The sequence below is a fragment of the Leishmania donovani genome, chromosome 28 (genome assembly GCF_000227135.1).
Source record: "Leishmania donovani BPK282A1 complete genome, chromosome 28".
In the NCBI taxonomy this organism is placed as follows: Eukaryota; Euglenozoa; class Kinetoplastea; order Trypanosomatida; family Trypanosomatidae; genus Leishmania; species Leishmania donovani.
The window spans coordinates 206,157-226,971 of record NC_018255.1 but is presented as its reverse complement, the minus strand read 5'-3'; the positions used below and the strand labels follow the sequence as shown (position 1 = coordinate 226,971).

The window sequence follows — 20,815 nt, the reverse complement described above, 5'->3', positions numbered from 1 at the left end:
GTGCTCGCTGCTGCCGAAGCACGCTCCCTCTTTTTCACCGCATTCCGCCTGTGCGTGTACGCGTGCGCGCGCCGATGCTCGTTGGCTGTTTTGTATTCGGCTCTACTGCAGCGATTTGTGTGACCCCGTGCGTTCTCTCGCTTACAGCGCAACTGACAGCCGCAGCCTCCGGTGATTCAGGGATGTGCACTTCACCAGACGAGACGCGAGAGGAAGATACAATCGTTCTCTCTCTATATATTGTCCGTCTGTCTGCTATTTGCTTTTGCCACCATCCGGGCACGCACGCGAACATGCAGGGGTCTGTTCCACACGCTCCTGAATCTCTCCGACACGTACCTCCGGTCCACCGGCTTTCCTCCATCACACCGTTGAACGTTTCCTGGGTGGCGTAACCCGCGTTGCCTCTCTTTTTTTTTCTGTTTTTGTGTGTCTGCCTGTGTCATGGGTCTGTCTGTTTCTGTCTGCGTCAAGCGCCCCTCCTGTTCCCCCTCCGCTTTTTCTTCAGCTTCTCTCCTCGCTTTTCACGGGCACGCACGCGCATGCGGCCGGGAATGCTGCGCCTGTACCTCGGCTGCGGATGACTTTGCTTTGCGTTCGGTACGCACATACACATGCACATACACACACACACGCACACACACGCACGTTTGTTTGGATTCATGTGTGGCGTTTATGTGGAGTGGGATGTTTGCTTAATGTTTTTCTTTTCCTAGTCGCGCTTGTGCTGTGCTGTGCTGTTGCAATTTCACAGAGGCTTGCAGCTGTGGTGACGCCCCACTCTGTTTTTGTCTCTCGGTTCGATGTGTGTGTGTGTGTTTTCGTGGAATGATGGTGCGTGTGTGTATCTGTCTACCAAAGTCACCGCGTAGACGCGCGCGAACACGCTTGCGCATATCTACATGCTCACCTGTGATGTATAGTCCCGCCGAATTCTCCTTTGCTCATGGGATGTATAAATTTTTGTTCTTTTTTGTGTCGTTCGGGAGGGAGGGTGTATGGGGGTATGGGGATGGAGGCGTAGACACGTGGAGGGAGGCTAGCTCCGTGTCTGCTTGGCGTTGAGGCCCTGCCCTTCCTGCCTCTGATGCCTCTCTCTACCCTCGTACCCGTGCTCTATCTCTTTCTACTCGCCTGTGTTGCGTGAATGCGCACCGGCTTCTTGTAGACATGCTCCCCTGCCACCAAACACCTACACTTGCATCCGACAGTGCAACGCACCGACGACCAGCTCCCTCAGCTGTAGGAGAGACGGAGATGAAGGCCAAGAGGGGACGTGTGCGAAGAAGCAAAGCCGTGCGTGTATGTATGCTGCACACACACCGCTTTGCTTCTCCTCCCTCATGCCTTCCTGCAAGAAGGCAACAAGACATCATCAGCCGCCCTGGCTGCACCAGCAGCCTTCTTTCTTTCCCGTTGTGTTGATGGGTGTGCCTACTGCAGCTTTCCCATCTCTCACTTTCGCACCGTCTCTCCCAAAACAGCCGGCGCCCCTTCTTCCATGTCGCTTCCTCGTCTCTCATCCACCATTTTTTTTTCACGTGCGCGTGTCGCACACATCACTCATCGCGTGCATTTTCGCTCTCCTTCTCCTGCTGCGCTTTGCGGTCAGCAATAGCTCCACAATCCCCCCCCCCCTCCCCTCACTCCCCCGACCTGCCCTTCCGTGGATTTTGCGCTCTCTCCGCCCTGTCTTCCCTGAACCGCCCGGAGCGCAAGATGGCGCAGAAGTCGCTGCGGAGCAAGTCGAGGCACAAGAGCGCAGGCGCTCTGCGCAAGTCCGTGGGCGAGGCGAAGAGGAAGTCCACGTTCACAAAGGCCAAAAAGACGCCAGAGGCGAAGGCTAGGGCAAACTACATTAGCGCTGTCGAGGCCGCCATGACATCACGCGTGCCCTCCGATCAAAGGTCGAAGCTGTCGATTGTGAAGTCCAGCGGCCCTATGGGGAATAAGAAGAAGCATATGAAGAAACCTTTGACCCGTGGTCGCAAGCGCAAGGGAGACTAGTACGATATGAACACAGCAAATGATTCGAAGTCAAGGGAAGTGCCGAGGCAGAGAAGCGATGGCGCATGCTTGTGCGCAGTGTGTGCTGGTGTGTGCGTGTGCGTGCCTCGGGTTGCGAATCCGCCTTTCGTGCCTCCCTTCGGTCTGGCTCTCTCTTCTGCACGTGTGCTTGAACCTTACAGTAGCGCCGCATCGGTGTGCGCATGGATCGCTCTCGCCCCTCTCTCCAATAGAGTGCCCCTATGACGTGAGGGGACTCTTGACGGGAAGAGAAGTTCTCCAGCTGCCGATGTTGCTGAGACATGTGTGCCTACGGAGGCGCCAGCACGTATCGTGGGGCTACATATGCTTTCTGTAGAGACTTGCGACGGCCTCGTACGTGCATGAAAGCGAGAAAAAAACGACACGACATGTGCACCGGGCATAGCAGAGCTGAGTTGACGCAGCACTTGGTCTGCCGCCAGAATCGTCGCTCCATCCCCTTCTCACGCCTATCCGACTGTGTTGCAAAACCACCGCTGACCGTCCGGCGTTCATTTCTCTACGCGTGCCAGGCGCACCGTCGCGCGTGCAGCAGTACGCGACGACCTCCCTACTCCCACCCACGCACAGACAAACACGGCTCCACCTTCCTCGCTCTTTCTGCATCTCCTCAGCCATCTCTCGCGACTTTACCGCCGCCTTCGAACAGCACCGCTCTGTCACCCATTATCCTGCCGACCCTTTTTTTCCCTTGTGCCCTCTCATCTCAACGTGTCCTCATCTTGCCCTCCTCCCAACACGGCTCTCTCGACATGCAGCGAAGACGGCAGGACACATTGGAGTGAGACACGCCCAGGGCAAACAGACACACATCTACACCTAGAGCAAAAAAGTCGGCGCCATGTCCGCTAACGCCAACTCCCCTGCGCCCACGGCTCCTTCCCGGAGGGTGCCAGCTGCAGCAACAATGTTGGAGGAGAGCTCGTCTACGCCGACGCACACGACTGTGAATCACACCTTCAAGGAGCTATGCGACTCGTACGTGGAGAAATCGATGCCGCACAGATACCATGTCGCGCACCAATGCTCGCTGCAGGCACGCCGATCTGTCAACGCCCAGACCACCAGCGTCGCCAAGGGCCAGGCACCAGCAGCTGCGGCGGCATCACCCTCCCTGACGGTGCCGCCCGAGCTGGTGCGAGAGTACGCGCGCATGAAGGAAGAGGCACTCGCGCACTGCCATCGCCAGAACGCCCCCGTGGACATCTCAGCGCGGAGCACGGAGGAGTTGGAGGCCGAGAATGCATACTTGCGCTCGCTCGTGCTGTGGCTGGAGAGGCATCTTCAGCGTCTCCCCTCGCTCGAGACGCAACCGGGCGAAGTCGTGTCTACTCTGCCCTCCCCCCGCCCCGTTCCGCAGCGCGAAGGCTCGCTCACCACCGAGCACCGGCTCAGCCCGTCTGCGGTGCGCCCCGAGCCAGTCGCCAAACATGCAGTGGACCAGTACAACTCGCTTATGCTTCGAAGCGGTTCAGAGGCGTCGCCTCCCCCAGCCACGGCGCAGCAAGTGAGCGAGTTGCGGGAGCAGATTGACCTCCTGCGCGAGGCGGTTCGGGGGCTTAGTCAACGAGCCTCCGTTACGGGGGGACACTCCTCCAGTCCTGTGCCCACTGACGCCGCTGCGCTATCGATGCGGCTGCACACCGTTTCCCCGTTGCCTCGCTGCGCTACCCCAACCTGCACGACAGACGTGCGGACGCTGCAGCGGATTATCCTGCACCAACAACAGACTATTCGCACCCTGCAGCAGGAGATGGAGGACGTCCACACAGCCAAAGCGCAGATGGAACAGGCAATGACGCAGCTGCGCGAGGCCACGGCCACCATCGCCGCACGCGAGGAGGGCTGCACAGAGGACGAGGACGTGGGTGCGCTTGGTGCCACGGCGCATTGGCGCTCCACATGTGAGACGGAGGATCGCATCTCTGGCTGCGTTTCACTTGCTGATGCAGCCTCGTATGGCTATGCAGGACAGGATGCCGCGGATGCTGCCGGCCACGCCACCGCAGCCGGCGCTGCCGGTGAGGGCAGGGCAGCGCAGGAGATGCGCAAGATAGATCTAGAAGCCGCGGTGGAGCAAGCACCAGAGAAACGGCGGGCTGCCACGTTTGGCGGAATGCGCCCACCGCTGTGGTTCGACTCCAACACGTCGTTGGCAGATCCCATTCGGCTGCCCGGTGGGGCGGCGGGAGAGGACGAGGACGTGGATGAGCCATCCAGCGGCATGCGGACTCCGCTGCCGCGTCGCACGGTGCTGCTTCATCAGCGCTTCTCCTCGGCCACCGGCGACACGTCATCTATGTGGGGCGGCGCCGGCGTTGAGGAGAGCCCGTTCACCCAGCACACGCAGATGAGCTGCGGCACGGCGTCGAATCGCCGCACTTCCGCGGCTGGCTCTTTTGCCTCCCTGTGAGCCACACAACGATGCAGTCCAGTGGGTGATCTCTCGCTCGCCTCCTTGTTCGGCTGTCACACCTTCGACATGCCCCCCCCCTCTCCCCCCGCTGCGTACAGGGAGGAGGGGGGGTTCGGGCAGTCGCGACGCCGTGTACTGTCTCTCGCCCTCTTCCTCTGTTTCCTTGCGATGCTTCCATTATTAGAGTTCACGTGCCCGTTTCGTTCTTCTCGTCTTCCTCTCGCCCCCGTTTATGCTGTATTTTCACGCTTCTTCAGCGGACTGCGTGACTGCACCGCGATCAAGGTTTTTTTTTTTGCGTTATTTGTTTGTTGCTCGTTCGTCTTTGGTTTCGCCTTCGCGTTGCGCTACAACACCACAAGCACGCGAAAGACACGACGACAACACACAGAGGCACAGAGAGAGAGAGAGACGGAGGAGGAGGGCGAGAGTTGGGGAGGGGGCGAGCGGAAAGCGACTAGGTCGGGAAAAGCAGCCGTGGAGACAGCTTCTTCACCTTCACACACCCCCGCCTCCCCACCCCATCCCCAACACCCCCACGTAACCACACACCATCATTTTATACGTTAGATGCACCCCCACTCGACTTTTTTTTTGCGCCTTCAGTACATTTGCCCCCTTTATTCTCTCTGTCTGTGTGCGTAGGATGTGAGCGTTGCGAAGGCGCCGCTGCGCATATACATCTATATCTATCTATATATAGTTCTTCCTCCCTCTCTTGTCCCTTTCGTCTGTCGACCTGTGATGTCATGGTCATCTTTCTCTGGAGCCGCGGTGGCGAGATAGAGCACCTCTTCTCATCCTTTGCTTTGTTGTCTGCGGCCATCGCTCTTGCGACGCCCTCTAGGGCGGCGCGGCGGTTCGTGCACGTGACGTGTGAGAGGGAGTGTATCGAGCTGGTGCGTGCGTTTGAGAGACCAAAATGAACATGCGCCGTGTTGCAACAGCTTGTGTGGCGTCTCTATCTGTGTGTTTGTGTGCGCGTACATGTTCATGTTTTAGCGGTGTGAACGATTTGTTACTCGTGTGCTCACGTCGTTTAAAACCGGCACGCCAACTGCATTTTGAGGAAAGGACTTGCCGCGGTCTGGACATGCCTGCCTGCCAATCACGCGTGTACGCTTGCAAGCACTTCACGCTCAGCAGCTGCGACGTAGATGACAGGTTTGAGTTTTTATTGTTATTTTTCGCATTCCTGAGGTGGCGTCAAACCCCGGGAGATCAGATACGGTTACGCAAGGAACAAAAAGTTGCGAGGGCGTGTGATCTCCTCATTCTACTTTCGCTTGGACGCACATCTGCACGCGGGTGTCGTCGCGCCCAGCCACGGCGGAAGTGCGCGCACGCGCGCAACTCCGCGCTCAAATGTATCGTTTTTATATTTTCCAGAGTGTCTCCCTCTCCCTCTTCCTGCTCTATCTCCGTTTCCCGGTCCTGCAACTCCACGCGCACGAACACTGACACACAGTCTCTCTTGTTTTTTTTTCTCTGGAGAAAGGATCGTGGAAGCTTTCCACACAGACGCCGCCTTCCTTCCCTTCCTCCCCGTTGACGGCCACCCATTGCGCTTTTCGTATTTCACGGCGGATGCGAGCGTGTGTGTGTGTGTGCTCTATAGTCGCTGCCGCCGTTTCACTACTGTGGGCACTCGTTCCCGACATCACCCGCTGTACACAATCGCCAGCGCCCTGTTTTGCACGCATATTATACTGCTTCTGTTTTCTCTTCTCTGTCGTCTCGGTTTGTTTCCCCCCTTTTTTTCTGAAAAGTGCGGTAGCGTACGCTGCACAGAGGAACGCGCAGGCACACTGTCTTCCCCCTTCTTCACCCACCAAACCTGCTCACGCCCCCATCACCCTTAACGCACCCTCTACACGCAAAAGGCGATTGTGATTGTGCGCCTGTTCGAAGACGCAGTCCACGAGCGAGTAGAAGCGTCTACCACACAACCACACATACACAAACACACCCACGCACAGGCACACGCTCAGGCAGACGCGGCACGGGGGTCGGTGACCTTCACACAAAACGGTGCCGGCCCGCTTGCGCACGGCTTAAGAGGTAGCCTATACGGAAGACGAAAATTTAGACTACCTTTTTTTTTCTCGTTCACCACATCACATACGGAGTGGGTGAACAAAAGACAGGTACGCGTATATCTCTGACACGCTGACGCACGCTTCGGTCGAAGGCATACACAGGATCGAGGCGACGAGCACAGGAGGATAGCCACGTAGGCAGAGTCTCACCCTTAGTTAAATAGATAACGAGAGTCGGTGAAAGTGAACCAAAAGCTAAGAGGAGTTGCAGAGAAGCAAGGGCCTCTCTCGGTCTCCCCTCCCAGTAACGGATAACCCGCCCCGGTCTTTTCCCTTTGATGCCCTTTGAGCTGTTTCGTGCATTCCACCCTTCTTGCCTGGATAACCCTTCGGTCTTTGTTTTTTTCGTTGTGTGGTACCAGGTGAGGTTATCTCATCGAACCACCACCGCAGCAACGAACGGACAGCTGAGCACTTGCACGAGAGTGTTGACAGGTGCGTTTTTGTTTTTGGTGCGTGGTGCGCTTGCGGGCTGTATCTGTGTGTATATATATGTCTGCATGCTTGCTTGGTTTCGAGCATTGCGCTTTCTTCTTCTCGACGTCGGTCTGGTGTGATCTCGCACCTCTTGTGATACCTCGTGTGTGTGTGTGTGTACGCATCTTTCTTCCTCTCTGTGTGCCTCTCTCTTTTTTTTTTCGCGTTCGCCGCATCTCTGCTTCCTTCGTTTCTCTGTCTTTTGCATTCCCTTTTCTAGTTTTCGTCTTTGCTCTCGTCTTGTCTTTCGATTCCTTCTTCACCTGCAACATCTGTTGGAAAGCGTACACGGATTTACACCATCTCACTTGCACTTTTCTTTCCATCGCCATTAAAACACCGATTCCCACGCCAGCATTTTGTGCACACCGACGCGTAGAGATCGTCACGAGCCCCAACGCGGGGACTGATATGAAAGTCTCCTTTTTTCCTTTCAGCGTCGTGCGTGCGTCTCTCTCCCTTTCCGTTGTCTTGCTCGCCTTTTCTGTTGCTCACTGTTGGTATTCCACCACCCCCCATCCTCCCTTACGTCTTTTCTTTGCATACAGTCGCTCGTCTCTTGGGCTGCTTTGTGTGTGTGTGTGTGTGGGTGGGTGGTGTTTGACTGTCTGGCGCTGCGGGTCTCTTGTCTGGGCCGCGTGCGGCTGTGCGCGTTGCCCCTTCCCTTTGCGCTCTTCTCGTTGTTCTCCCCCGCCTTCCTCTGCTTCTGTTCTCTCTTCGCTGCCTTTGCGGGTGCCCTCCGCCTTTTGTCTTTTATTCCTTCTTTCCCTTCTTGGTTCCTTTCGTTTTTGTTCCCCTCGTGTTGACAGTGCTTCCAACCCCCTCTCCCCCTGCTCCGGACTTCCTCGCTGCCTGGAAGCAGACGCCGACCGCACAGCCCCCCTTTTTCATAACCCCAGAAGCACGGCCTGGGCCCACCGAGGTGGGCTTTCTCTCACTCTCCCGTGTATCTCGTGCCGATCATCCCCTTCGCCTAAACCAACAGCTCACACTTTTACTTCTCTTCACCACCACCTCCGCTGCCCCCCCCCCCCCGACTCCCTCGAGCCATTCGAAAGCCCTTGGGACTTGTGTGTGTGTGTTCATCATCACATCTCATATTTTCTCCTTGCCTGTGCGTGTGCGCGTGCTTGTTCAGCTCTTTGTGTCACTGGGTTCTGAGACCACCTCCCCCTCCCCATCACCACACACATACACACGCACTTACAGCACAGTACAACACATCTCCGCCGTTCTCCGTAGCTGTACCTTTCTACATCGTTTGCTTTGAAGGGAAGGAACGAACAGACTCTTGTCTTTCGTCGGCTATTGCTTTCGCGCTTTTTGCCCCCTCCCCCTTTACCTGTATGCCGTGTGCCGTGCGGACTCGTGCAGCTTTCTGCGGTTCGATTGCTCTGTTTTTTTTTTCCTTTTCCCGTGCTCGTGCTTCTTTAGAAGTAAGTCGAGTCGGACGGGGAGGCAGTCGAGAAAATTCCTTTCGCGAAAGAAAATCAGATCGTCTCTCAGCGTCGGCACACACACACACACACAACCTCGCCTAGGTTTGTATTGGTGGCCCTCTTTCCATCTTTCCTAGCTTCCTTTCATTATCAGTCTCACTTTCTCTCGTGTGCGTGCTTGCTTGGCCCCTCCCCTCTCGCGCACTTCCTTTTTGCTTTGGTGTGCGTATCGCGCCTCGCACCATCTGGAATAAGCGAAGCCTCAATCACCCACGCACTGCACTCGCAGGATGGACAACTACGATGTACTCGAGGTCATCGGCGAGGGTACCTACGGGGTTGTCTTCAAGTGCTGCGATAAGCGGACCAATCGGATAGTGGCGGTGAAGCAGTTCAAGAACTTTCAGGCGAACGCGTACGTTCGTGTCGCAATGCTGCGGGAACTGCGCGTTGAGCAGCTGCTCAAGGGCGAGCCCAACGTGACGCAGCTGCTCGAAACGTTCAAGCAGAAGAACCGCCTGTACCTTGTAATGGAGTACATACCGCGCAGCCTGCTAGACGTTCTGGAGGAGGTACAGCACGGCCTGCCTGAGGACTCGTTGGTGGTGCTTCTCTTCACCATTCTCTTGGGCATTCGCTCCTGTCATCGCAACGGAATCATTCACCGTGATGTGAAGCCGGAGAACATCTTGGTGCGCGACGACGGCACAGCCTCCCTGTGCGACTTTGGGTTTTGCCGGCCACTTCCTCGGCAGCTTCAGCCGCAGGCACAGCAGCTCTCCATCTCCTCGCAAGACATCGGCCCATCGGCTTCACCAATAGCCGAGAGTGGCAGCTTCGGACTTCGCTCCTTGCCGCCACCTAATGACACGCCGCAAATGTGCAACGGCGCCTCTGTCTCATCAGCAAATTCGGCTATGCTTAGCGAGCTTGTCCTTGCTGATCATCAGGCGATCATGACAAACTACGTGGCGACGCGGTGGTACCGAAGCCCGGAGATGCTCCTGGGGATGCCCAGCTATACCTACGCTGTGGATATGTGGGCTGTGGGAGCCATCATGGCGGAGGCCATCGATGGTGAGCCGTTGTTGCCAGGCAAGACGGAACTGGAGCAGCTCTCGCTCATTCAGACCCGCATCGGGGATTTCCCAGCGGCATACGAGGCGGCGGTGCGAAAGCGGAACGGTGGCACACTGCGCCTGCACTCCTTGAACCCGCTCGCAGCGCCACCGCAGCAGCTGCGCACCAAGTCGATGCAGCAGAAGTCACGGCGAGCAAGCGACGCAAGGGACGCGGCGCAGAAGCGCACAGAGTCGAAGCAGGGCACGAGCTCCTATTTGACCGAGCGTTATGGAGGGCGCATTGCGAAGGCTGGCTTGAACCTACTCCATCGACTTCTGCGCATCGACGCGGCGGAGCGCATCACCGTCGAGGAGGCACTTGGGCACCCCTACTTTGACAGCGTGCGAGGGAGGTTCGATGCAGCTCCGAATGGGGCTCGTGGAGCTCGCAACAGCAATGGCGCCTGCGATGAGGCAGCAGAGATGCAGCCGACCACTGCGGAAACAGCGGGGCCGACGCCGATGCCCCTAACGACGACCGCGTCACGCCAAGCGCCTCTCCCTCCTCTCACCGCCACCGGGGCCGCCGACTGCATTTCACCCCTCCTCTCTATGTCGGATGCCGCAGGTGGCGGCGGCTCAACGTGCCTAGCAGCTGCGGCACCACCGCTGGTGGAGGTGCCGTTCTCCCTGGTAGACAGGGTGGGCGCGGGGGCGGACGACGACGGCGGTGGCCCTCTGCAGATGCCTTGTTGCGCTGAGCGCTCGCCTCGCGTGACGACCGTCGCGTGGGAGGCTTTGTCTTCTTCGCCTGGATCGCGCGCGCCTTGCGCCGTAGCCAGCGGCAACTCCTCGACCACTAACTCGTCGAGTCTCTCGCTGTGGACAGCATCGGACACCTCAGCTGAAGTCGCACCGCCCACTGACGTCACGGTAGCGAAGGACCACGTTTCGTTCCCAAGGTTCTCTAGCGTGCTTGTACCACTCCACCCGGAGTTGCCAAAGCCAACAGAGACGGGCTGTCGCCACGCCTCTGCGGCAGCGTGTAACGGGGCTGCCGAGGGCGGCAACTCACCACCACCGCTGGCGCCAGAGGAGAGCAACAATGGTGGCCAACCTGTGCTGCGTCGACAGGCAGCCTCCGAAGGCGCGAACACGCGTGCCACTCAGCGCGACGCATCCATGCACAGTGATGACTGCAGCTCCACCTCCCTGCTCCAGTCCCGGCAAAGCCACCACAGCCCGCGAGATGCGCGGCAACTTCGACACCGCACATCCAGCCTAGAGAGCGGCGGGAACGTCGCGGCGCTGAGGGGAAGCGACTCCTCACCAATGAATACGGCTGCGCAGGAACCCAGTGGCGCTGGTGGGGCGGTACCCACCACCGCGGTAAGTGGCATGGATGACCCTGCCTCTCCCTCTGTGCTGCAGTCTCGACGAACGGCACAGAGGCGCAGCGGCGGCGTGGTGGACTCCCGGCTGTCGTCGAGCAAAATCAGTGCGGCGAACGCATGCCGCACCACTTCACCGTCATCCCTGCCGGCAAAGACGTACTCTTTCAAGTCAATCCCCACGAGTCGGTCAAAGGCGCTCGCACCCAACGTAGTACAGTCCACCTCTAAATATGATCTGATGCAGTCAGCGCCAGAGGACCACACAGAAAAGCGGCGGCACCCCAGTGGACCGGTGAGCGCGCCCCGCTGCCAGGGCAGCGGAAGAGGCGTCGAAAAGGGAGCCGCAGCAAACTCGAAGGGCGCACACACGTGCAGCAGCAGCAGCTCCATGATGTCCAACGCGCTGCGGAGTGCGCGCGGCGATCCTGGCCGCACTGGCGGGCTGGGCTCTGCGACGAAAGAGCGGCGCTCCAGCGTGGGCAGGAGGATCGATGGACATGGGCTGCACGTCGTTCCAGCCGCCCCATCCTGTGTTAACGCGACGACTCCTTCCAGCTCGTGTCGCGCGACTGCACAGGAGCCAGCGGAGGTGTCGTTGCTGAGGCGACGGAGCACGGCCAAATCGCGTCCACCTCCGCAGCCGGGTCGCCGCACCAGCACACCGACGGCCCGCGGCGGCATCGCAAACGGTAACCACCACAGCCCGACGCTGCCGAGGCCTCTTTTCGCCCGCAGCTCTCCAGAGGCGCCGGCGCTGCTCTCGGTGAGCGACGCGCGCGTGGGTGGCGGCAAGAAGCGTGGGCTTTCGCGCTTTGTATCGCCTCATTTGCCGCGTGAGGTGCGGCCGTTGCCGGCCCCGGAGCGGGTTACGTTGTTGCAGGAGATCGAAAGTCTCGAATTCGTGGTGGGCCCACCCAGTGCTGTGGAGGTTCTAGCGCCGGTCGTCGCTGCGCCGGTCTCTCACACGCCAGAGCACGCTGAATCCGACACCGACGCTGGTGGAGGCACTCGCGACAGAAACGAAGGGGATACAAGAGCCTCTACCATTGCCTGTGCAGAGCATGTGGTGCCGGCGTCTCAACCACCCGAGATGCTGGATAATGATGTACAACCGAACGGGGACCGCGGCGGAGGCAACTCCAGCTCCTCGCTAACGCTGGGAGAAACAAGAAGGCGGTGCTCAGGGACGGCGAGCTCGCGCGCCTGGGCTGCGAAGCGGGACACCGCAGCTTCTGGTAAAACCTCGGCGTTGGTCGAAGCCACCACCAACAGCAAATTAGAGGATAATGGACGGCAACAAAGCCTCCAAAGACCGCCGCACCCGTGCGGCGGTACCGGAGGACGCCCCCTTCGCATGGATTCGAACTCGCATTCCGGGAACACCAGCACACACAACGCAAACGCCACCACAGTCGGCAGCAGCCGCGCAGCACCTAGTCTCATTTTCCGGTCTTCCCGCACCGCCTCGTCGCCCTTGAAGCTGGCGACCATCCACCCTTTCTCGTTTGCCCTTCAGGGAGAGGGTGAGCTCCGCGAGCTGTCGACGAACGGCTGCCATGCAAGCACATCTGCTAGTACGGGGATGTCCTTCACGACTCCTAACTCTGTGGCCTCGCCCCCAACACGCCGACTCGCTCCAGCGTTGCTGCGTCATCACCACCCTGCCACCGCTGTGGGCGCATGCTTGGTTCAGGCGTCTACCTCCCTCGGTCCTGATCCTGTATTCGGAAGCAGCGCCTTTTCTGCGCACTCACCTCTTGTCGCGAAGGACTCTGCTTGGTCGCCGACTCTGTCGCCCAAACCGCAGAAACGCAGCGAAACTGATACTAGGCGGGCATCGATGGAGTCGCCAATCGTGTCACTGTCTGGCACGCGGCAACAGCGCTGTCTTTCCGACATACCTATCGAGCTCTCTCTCAGTGAGGAGTTGTTTGCTGACTCGGCCGCTTGTGGCCCACGAGTGAGGCACCGCAGACACGAGAATGCAACCCCGCTCTCCACCACTCCCCCCATTACGATGCCGGACGACTTGGAAACTGTAGTGCTGATGGGCACTCCACCAGAACCCCGGCGCACCAACCAGCAGCGTCAGGACGAGGTGCCCTGCACCGCCACCTGGCCTCCCACCCGCAGCGGCGCGACGGCTATGATGCCAACTAGCATGCCCGGCAACTCTGCTCCGTTTCGAGGCCTCGACCGAGACAGCGATGGCTCGTCAGCTCCCTTCGAAGGAAAGGGCTCTGCTGCGAAGACGGAAGCGGTGGACATCACCGCGAGGACAAGGAGGCACAGCGTCGCCCCGGCGTTGTTCGCTGCCGCGCCAAAGGGCGTACCGGCGCTAAACGAGGATGATTTGACGAACGTCTGCGAAACTTCGTCTCTGCCGATGCGGGGCTCGCTGGAGGCACGCGGCGCGGAGAACGGCGCGACCACATCCTCCCGGAAGATACCCGGACCCGCACTAGCACCTCCCCAGCCGCTTCTCGGCGGAGCGAGCGTGCTGAGCGCGCAGCAGCTGCACGCGGGGGGAGGTCGGAGAAAGAGTCGGCTGGTACTTTGAGCGTCGGCGCACTCGCAGCGAGAGGAGGGAGCCGTCTGACGGCTTTTGACACGGCCGACAAGTAAATCCGTCTTAGGGGATGCGGAGATAGACTCTCTGCCATGAGCGCATGGCCGCTCCTCCTTTGCCCCGCGTGTGTGCGTGTGTGCGCCATCTCGTTCATTTCTTTCGTCTCTTCTTTTCACCCAGCAACAGTGGCGCTCGGTCTCTGTATAACGCTGCGTTCCACGGAAACATTCGACCCCCCTCTCTCACTGCCTTTCATCTTGTTTGCACGTGCGTTGAGCCTAAAAGTCGATGTATGCCCCTTATGTATGTGACTCCCCCTCCTGCGTTGTCGCTTGGCGTCCCCTTCTCGCTGTGCTTGTCTCCTTGTCATTCTTTGGCGGCATGTTGCACGTCCCGCCTGTCACACTCCCTTCCACCCACTCCCTGCAGAGCGCTGCGTGGCGTCGTGGCGCGCACCCTTTCTCCCTCCAAAAAGGCAAGAGGAACGGCGAAGAACGTTCAGAACGCATGGCTATACCGACTGCAAAAGACAAAACGACTAGCGCGCGCACTTCCATGTGCGTGCGTAGGTGCACGCTTCTCGGGAACCGGGGGAGAGGCGTGCAAAAGGGGAGCAGGCGCTGTGCACTACCACGCACTGCCACCGTCACCCCGCTCGGCTCGGGAGAAGAGGGAGCTGCCAAGCTATCGCACGCTTCTTCTCCACTCCCCCGCACTCTACGAGGTGGAGGAGGGTCACGACGACGCTGCTCGTACCGAAATAGGGGATCATGCGAGTGGTGAGCTCGGCGCGCTACGCGCGTGCCGACGGGCTTGGCTGCATCCATTCGGCTCTTCTGCAGCGCGTGAGGAGGCGCGACAGCGACAAGCGTGGAGATGCTTTCAGTAGCCTTCACCAATCGTTGTCGGTACGTGAGCCCAAGATGACCTCTGCTTACCATCCGAGCCCCTCTGCGACTTCCTTCCCTCGCGCGCTGGTACCAGGTGCTGCGGCACCCTCTATTCATTGATGAATCCTACCCTGTATGCACCACCATCTTCTCTCCACCACTGTACTTTCTGCCTCGCTCCTTTTGACGCAACCGTGCACCGCCCACCGCCGTCTCAGGCGGCGAGGTGTCCATCATCCTAGACAAGACACACACATGCACAGGCACACGCGCATACACACTGTTTTGCCCTGCTTCCACGATCGTTCAGCCTCGAAGTGATACGCCAGCGTCCCGCTCCTTGTATTATTATGGTGTGCGCTCGCCCTCATTGAACGGTTCGGGCGTATTATCCTCTTGTGATTACTGCTGCTTGCTCTTTGTTTTCGTATCTTCTTGTTTTCCGTGCTGCGCCGCCAAGGCATCCCCCGCTCGCCCGCCCCCTTCAGCGCTCGCTATCACGCTGCAACGAGGCTCTGACGCAGAGCGTGTGCCTGTCTAGAGTGTACGCCTGCTCCTCTTTGAATGCTCTGCCTCGGCTTTGTGCCCCTTCTTTTCTGCTATTTCCCCGGCGTTCATAACGCCACACCAGTCGGCGCTAATCCCACACACCGGCACCGACAGACTCGCGTAGGTGCACCTATATCCCCACACCCACCCAGGCCCGCCGCCCCCCCCCCCTCCATCGCGCTCTCGCGCTCCCTTTCCGTGAGACACGCGAGTACCTCGACCCCCTTTACGTTTCCCGTGATCTTCCACTGCTCGGCGTTCAAGCCGGCTCAACAGTTGTCGGGTGAGGTTGCTCGGTGTTCTTTGTACGGGGCACACTTCTCCGTGTATCACAGACACAGCTGTGCCACACAAACCCACACAACAGCTCGACCTCTCCGCACGCGCACGCACCGAGTCTCGCTGGCGCCCTCACTTTTCGCCAATGCGCCGCACGCTGTTGGGGATCGCGGTGACCTTTGCGTTGGTGTGTTGCGTTGTCGGCGCTGGCGCAGCGCAGGGGGACCCGGAGCGAGCCGACTCAGAGGAGCCGCGCTGCGGGTTTGACGAGCTGGAGGCGCGCATGATCGGCACCCGCGTGAGTGTGATAAGCCGTGTAGAGCCGCCTACCGGGGAGCTTGCGGTTGCGGCTGCCGCAACGGGGGCCTGGCAGCCCATCCGCATTGCCGTCTTCACAGAGGACATCTCGAACAGCAGCCAGCACTGCACCGCTTCGGGCCAGAGTCGGCCCACCTTCCGTGGCGGCAGGGTGACCTGCAGCGCAGCGGACGTTCTCACAAGAGAAAAGAAACGGGTGCTGCTGGAGCTGCTGATTCCATCCGCAGTACAGCTGCACCAAGAGCGGCTGAACGTGCAGCGGGAGAACGGCAACATAGTTGTTAGCCCCTTTATAAAGAAACACAGTATCTGCGGTCAGTTCAGCATACCCGAAGAACACATGAAGACCGGTGTGCCGGACGCCGACTTTGTTCTGTACATGTCTGCTGCGCCAACATCTGGCAGTGTCATCGCGTGGGCGGTGAAGTGTCAGAGCTTCGACAATGGCCGCTCGTCTGTGGGCGTGGCGACCATCTCACCCAAGTACATCACCGCCGAGCCGAAGACCGTGCGCGTCGTCGCGCACGAGGTGTTGCATGCACTCGGCTTCACGAGGTCAGTTTTCAAGCAACAGAACATGCTGGTGATGGCTTCTTTTCGAGGCAAGAGCCCCTCACCTGTCATTCGCAGCGCAAACGTGGTTGCGCAGGCGCAGCTACATTACGGCTGCAAAACGCAGGCTTCCATGGAGCTGGAAGACGAGGGTGGAAAGGGAACCGTTTCGTCACACTGGAAGCGCCGCAGCGCCAAAGACGAGCTGATGGCGGGCTTCAGCGGCGTCGGCGTCTACTCGGCGCTCACCATCGCCGCCATGGAGGACACGGGCTACTACCAGGGCAACTACGCCAAGGCGGAGCCGATGGCGTACGGCCACGAAGTGGGCTGCAAACTGAGTTCCGAGCGGTGCGTCATCAAAAGCACTTCACAGATTCCTGCCATGTTTTGCGATGCCCCCGACGCTCCGTGGAGCTGCACCTCTGATCGCCGAGGCATCGGGCGGTGCATCCTTACCTCTTACAATTCCAACCTGCCCACCTATTTTCAATACTTCGGTGACCCGAGGTTGGGTGGCCCAGATCCCCTGATGGACTTCTGCCCGTTTGTGAGGGCTGCCGACGACACAATGTGTGCCGCTAAAACGAACGCCCTGAAGGGCAGCGTGTATGGCGTCATGTCGCGCTGTGTCGACACACCGGCAGGCTTTTCCATTGATGACTCGGCGGTCCAGCAGCACGGCATCTGTGCTGAGGTGCAGTGCGGCAGCTCCGCGTACGGCGTCAAAATAAATGGCGCGTCTGCGTTCCGGGATTGTCCGCCTGGCAGCACCTACAACCTGTCGACATTGAGCCCGTCCTTCTCTAAAGGGCATTTGGTGTGCCCCTCTTATGAGTCCGTGTGCGCCATCAACATAAACGCCTCGCTGTACGAAGAATACAGTAGGCTTCTCACCGACCACAGCGTGACTGGTGCGCGGACAAGTGTGACGGCGGTGGTGGCAGTGCTTCTCGTGGTGCTTTTCATGGGCTGATCGCCCTGGTTCTCGTGCACAAGTGGCGGCATTCACGCGCGTGTTTGTGTCTGTGTGTGGCGCTCGTGTCCCCGTCGGCATGTGCGAACAACGGTGCTACGCGCCGTAGGGGCGTGTGTGCCACTGCCGCATGCACTGTGCAGTGTGGGCAAATGCGCGTGGCAGTGCGTCGGCCCTCCATCTCTATACACATTCATGTAACGGAATAGTTTCACTTCTTTTCTGCATAATGCAGATCTTCGCTTTCTCTCTTTCTCGTTTCGCACGCTCTTGCCTTTGCGGTGAGGGGGCACGGTTGCGGGCGCGGTGCCACGAGCACGGTGTGCCTGTGCATGTGGGTGCTTGTGTGCTGCCCCTTCTCGCTGCTCCCTCCGCTTGCCCCTCCCCTCCGCCACGGCGTGCCTTTTGTCCTTCTCCTACCATCTCCCCTCTCCCCCTCCTGCGTTGACGTTGTTATATTTTTAGCGTTTTTTCGGAGCGTTTTTCGTTATATTTTGAATGGTGGAGTGAAGCTTGCCGCGTAAGAGAAGCGTGCGGCTATTCAGTGTTGCTCTGTTCTACTCCCCGCGCAACGGATGATATGCGGGAGGTTCAGTGACGTCAACGGTCGCTACCAACGCGCAGTAAGACAAGGATGACGTGCGCTTCTTCACGGTGCTCTCAACGCAGACGCAGTAACATCGGAGGATGGCGCTTTACGACGTATGGTGGTGCAAAATCTGCGGTCACTCGCGCGTTTCGTGCGGTGCTGATTTCAGCTAGTCTTCTCGACATATTTTCATCATATCACAGAGCGGAGGGGTGCCAGCTTGTTGCAGCAGCACCGCCAGAGGAGCAGACGCATCAGCATGGATCAGGGCCCTTGTTACCGGTCTCAGTCATCACGCCGAGATTCCTACTGTGCACATGAATTAATTCACCGCCGCCGCCCTGTAACAGGTCTCTGGACGCGGCCCGCTCTGATCACGGCCTGCAGCTCACTTAAGTTTCTACCGGCGCCGGTTGCGCTGCATCTATGCGAGAGGAAGGGGTGAGGAAGAAGAGGAAGAACCTGCGTGACGTGCAGCCCGGCTCGACGGCAGACGGTTTATGTTGGACAAGCATGATGTAGCCACAGAGCCGCAGAGTTAGGTTAGCAGTGGTTGTGCATGCGTGTACGGGCTGACTAGCGGCAGAATAAATGCTTTTTGAAAGGGGTGAAGGAGTCGTGCCTTTGTGGAACAGCAGTGGTGCTCTGCTGGAAGCGCTGTAAAACGCAGAAATCACGGAGGGTCCTACTTCGTTTCCTATTAAATCGCTCTGATGCAGCCGTTGCCTGCCAGTGCTAATAGTTTGCGTTGGAAAGTGACGACTTCACTCCTCCCCCGAAAGCCGGTGTGCAACTTGGCACCGTCGTTGGGGTCTGCGTCTCCCGCGAAGAAGTTTTTCTGCATGAAAGCAGATGTGCCGTGGGGTGTGGAACACGAGTTCAGAATCACAGTATTTGGTCGTGTGCTCGTGGAGTGCATCGAATCAAGCCCTCTCATCCCATTTCCCTTTAAATCCGCATCGGTCTTTTCACCTGTCTTTTTGGTAGTTTTATATCCTTAACGGATGCTGTTGGCCAAGGATCGGCAGCGCGTCAGCTCCAGCAAAGCAGACGCCTGCATAGGCCCATTTCTTCTTTCCTCGCCGGTGCGACCGCCTCCCCCCTCCTCCCCTGACCCGCTTCACCCCATCTTATCCTCTTCACCCGTTACCACAAAGCCTTCCTTTCATTGAGCACACTGGAGGTGAGCGCACGCACGCGCGAGCGACTTTCTCTCTACCTATTCGTGTTGCGCGAGGGATTGGGGGTGTCACACACACACACACACACGCCTTGCACCTATCGTGATTGGAAGAGGGGGGTGATGACCCAACCTCATTGATTCTCTCTCGTTTCCGTTGCGATCTTCTCCGTCGCTGCCACGTGGACATCTCTGAGCCTGTTTCCCTCCGTTGGAAGAGGCCGACGCTTGCGTATTGTGTTTTGCATGTTTTGTTTTTGTAGTTGTTGGTTGGTTTAGGGCAAGGCTTGGTATTTTGCCGTTGTGGCTCCGACTTTTCTTCCCTCAACTGCTCGCTCTTCCATTTGTCTGGTTCACATGCCTCCAGATCGCAGTAGCCAACTGGAGGAGCTGCGGCGTCAGTTCCCATCGACCTCCGTCGTCACGGAAAGCGCGCAGGAGACGGTGCTTAAGGTGGATGATGTACTGCGCATCACCCCGATGACTGAGTATGCCCTCTCTCTGTACGTGACGCTGCCCTCGTCGTTTCCGAAGGCTGCGCCAAGGGCGACGATGCCGTATTGTTGCCACAACGTCCCTATCACGCCTCCCAATATCAACCCCTCCGAGGCACTGGCGTACCAGTGGAGCAGTACCACGTCCACCTTGGTCGAAGCGGTCCGTAACGCGTTTCAGAACGCGGCAGATTGCTGGGGACCTGTAGAGCCGCCAAGCATGCGCAGCGTAACACTACAGTTGAGCGGGGAGACGGATCGCTTACTGCAGGATCTGGTGACCAACCCAAACTGCCTTGACGCGTACTGCTACCAGCTGCCCATCGTGAAGCTGATGCGAGAGGCGAGTCGTCACACCATCAGTGAAATCGAGCGAGTTGCGAACGAGAACACGACGCTACGCAACGAGGTGGAGACGCTGGAGGCACAGGTAAAGGACCTGCAGCAGCACCTTGATGAACAGGTGTCACAGTTGCAGCAACTGGAGCAGAATCAACTCCTCCTTTCCGTCGGCACCCCCGAGGCCCTTATCAAAACCCTCGAGGATGACGTGCGTAGGATGAGCAGCGACTGTATGACGGTGGGAAGGCGCGCCCTGGACGCCTACAAGGCAGACAAGGGTGACTTTCAGGATTTGTTGAAGCAGTACAAGGCGCAGTCGAAGGCGATGCACATGCTTGACTTGAAGCGGCTTTCCTATCGTGCGCAGTGCGCCGCGAACTGATGCACAATCGAATGAGCTTGAGTGTGAGCGCACAGTTCTGTACGGCGCAGCCATTCAACACCACTCGCTTACTTCTGTTTTTCCTCCGTCTCTCCCCCCATATTCACTCTCCGTGTATGCCGTGCGTGCTTGTGCGCTGCCTTTGCCTTGTTTTTCGTTTTCTCTTGTGTCTTGGCGGTTTCGCTTCTCGATTTGTGCCCTACTACCCGAACAAGGACTCAGCAATCATGCCAAGACTCCCACACACGCGCGCGCATATGTGTTTGTATGCTGGGAGGGAGGGGGGGGGCGTCGCTCGCGAGCGACTCTCTTCACTGGCACCTCCTTCTTTCTGTTCTCCACGTACACATCCGGGGCCTCTCTCTGGCTTTCTGCTTTTGTGACCGGAAGGGGTGGAGCAAAGGGTGTCGTCATCGGTGGTGGCTCTTGTAGGGTGAGCATGGACACGCACTGCCATGCCATGCCCTCCTCTTCTTCTAAACCTACGTCGTGGTAGTCGTAAAGCCCGGAGGGGGGGGGGATGGGTGCACACGTGTGTGTGTATGTTCTCCGCCAAAGTCTCTTTCACATGGGTGTACGGCGCAACGGCGTCCGCGTGCATCCTTTATCGCTCTCTCTCTGTCACTTACCCTCCCCTGTACAAATGCGTCCCTTCTCTCTTTCCCTCTCTCCCTCCCTTTACTCTCGTGTGTCTTTGTCTGTGTGTCAGTGCACGGACACTTACACTTACCGGCACACGCTAACGACGAGAGCAAAAGCA

General features: G+C 58.6%; 5 protein-coding genes across 6 annotated transcripts; all 5 read left to right on the top strand.

The window, feature by feature from the left end:
• Window positions 1–1,719: 1,719 nt before the first annotated feature.
• On the top strand, window positions 1,720–2,007 carry LDBPK_280640 (hypothetical protein, conserved; the record flags this gene model as incomplete). Its single annotated transcript, XM_003862115.1, has 1 exon — window positions 1,720–2,007. The coding sequence occupies one exon, from the start codon at window positions 1,720–1,722 to the stop codon at window positions 2,005–2,007; it is 288 nt and encodes a 95-aa protein (XP_003862163.1).
• A 949-nt stretch (window positions 2,008–2,956) lies between these two features.
• Window positions 2,957–4,462, top strand: LDBPK_280630 (hypothetical protein, unknown function; the record flags this gene model as incomplete). The annotated part of the gene is made up of 1 exon (XM_003862114.1): window positions 2,957–4,462. One exon carries the CDS (start codon window positions 2,957–2,959, stop codon window positions 4,460–4,462), a length of 1,506 nt encoding a protein of 501 aa, XP_003862162.1.
• A 4,308-nt stretch (window positions 4,463–8,770) lies between these two features.
• On the top strand, window positions 8,771–13,495 carry LDBPK_280610 (the record flags this gene model as incomplete). 2 transcript variants are annotated; one of them, XM_024473474.1, is made up of 1 exon in its annotated part: window positions 8,771–13,495. In XM_024473474.1, the coding sequence occupies one exon, from the start codon at window positions 8,771–8,773 to the stop codon at window positions 13,493–13,495; it is 4,725 nt and encodes a 1,574-aa protein (XP_024329245.1). Both variants share the same exon structure in this region, with proteins under 2 accessions (XP_024329245.1, XP_003862160.1).
• A 1,872-nt stretch (window positions 13,496–15,367) lies between these two features.
• Window positions 15,368–17,068, top strand: LDBPK_280600 (major surface protease gp63, putative; the record flags this gene model as incomplete). Its single annotated transcript, XM_003862111.1, has 1 exon — window positions 15,368–17,068. The coding sequence occupies one exon, from the start codon at window positions 15,368–15,370 to the stop codon at window positions 17,066–17,068; it is 1,701 nt and encodes a 566-aa protein (XP_003862159.1).
• Window positions 17,069–19,194: 2,126 nt separating this feature from the next.
• Window positions 19,195–20,055, top strand: LDBPK_280590 (hypothetical protein, conserved; the record flags this gene model as incomplete). The annotated part of the gene is made up of 1 exon (XM_003862110.1): window positions 19,195–20,055. The coding sequence occupies one exon, from the start codon at window positions 19,195–19,197 to the stop codon at window positions 20,053–20,055; it is 861 nt and encodes a 286-aa protein (XP_003862158.1).
• Window positions 20,056–20,815: the final 760 nt, after the last annotated feature.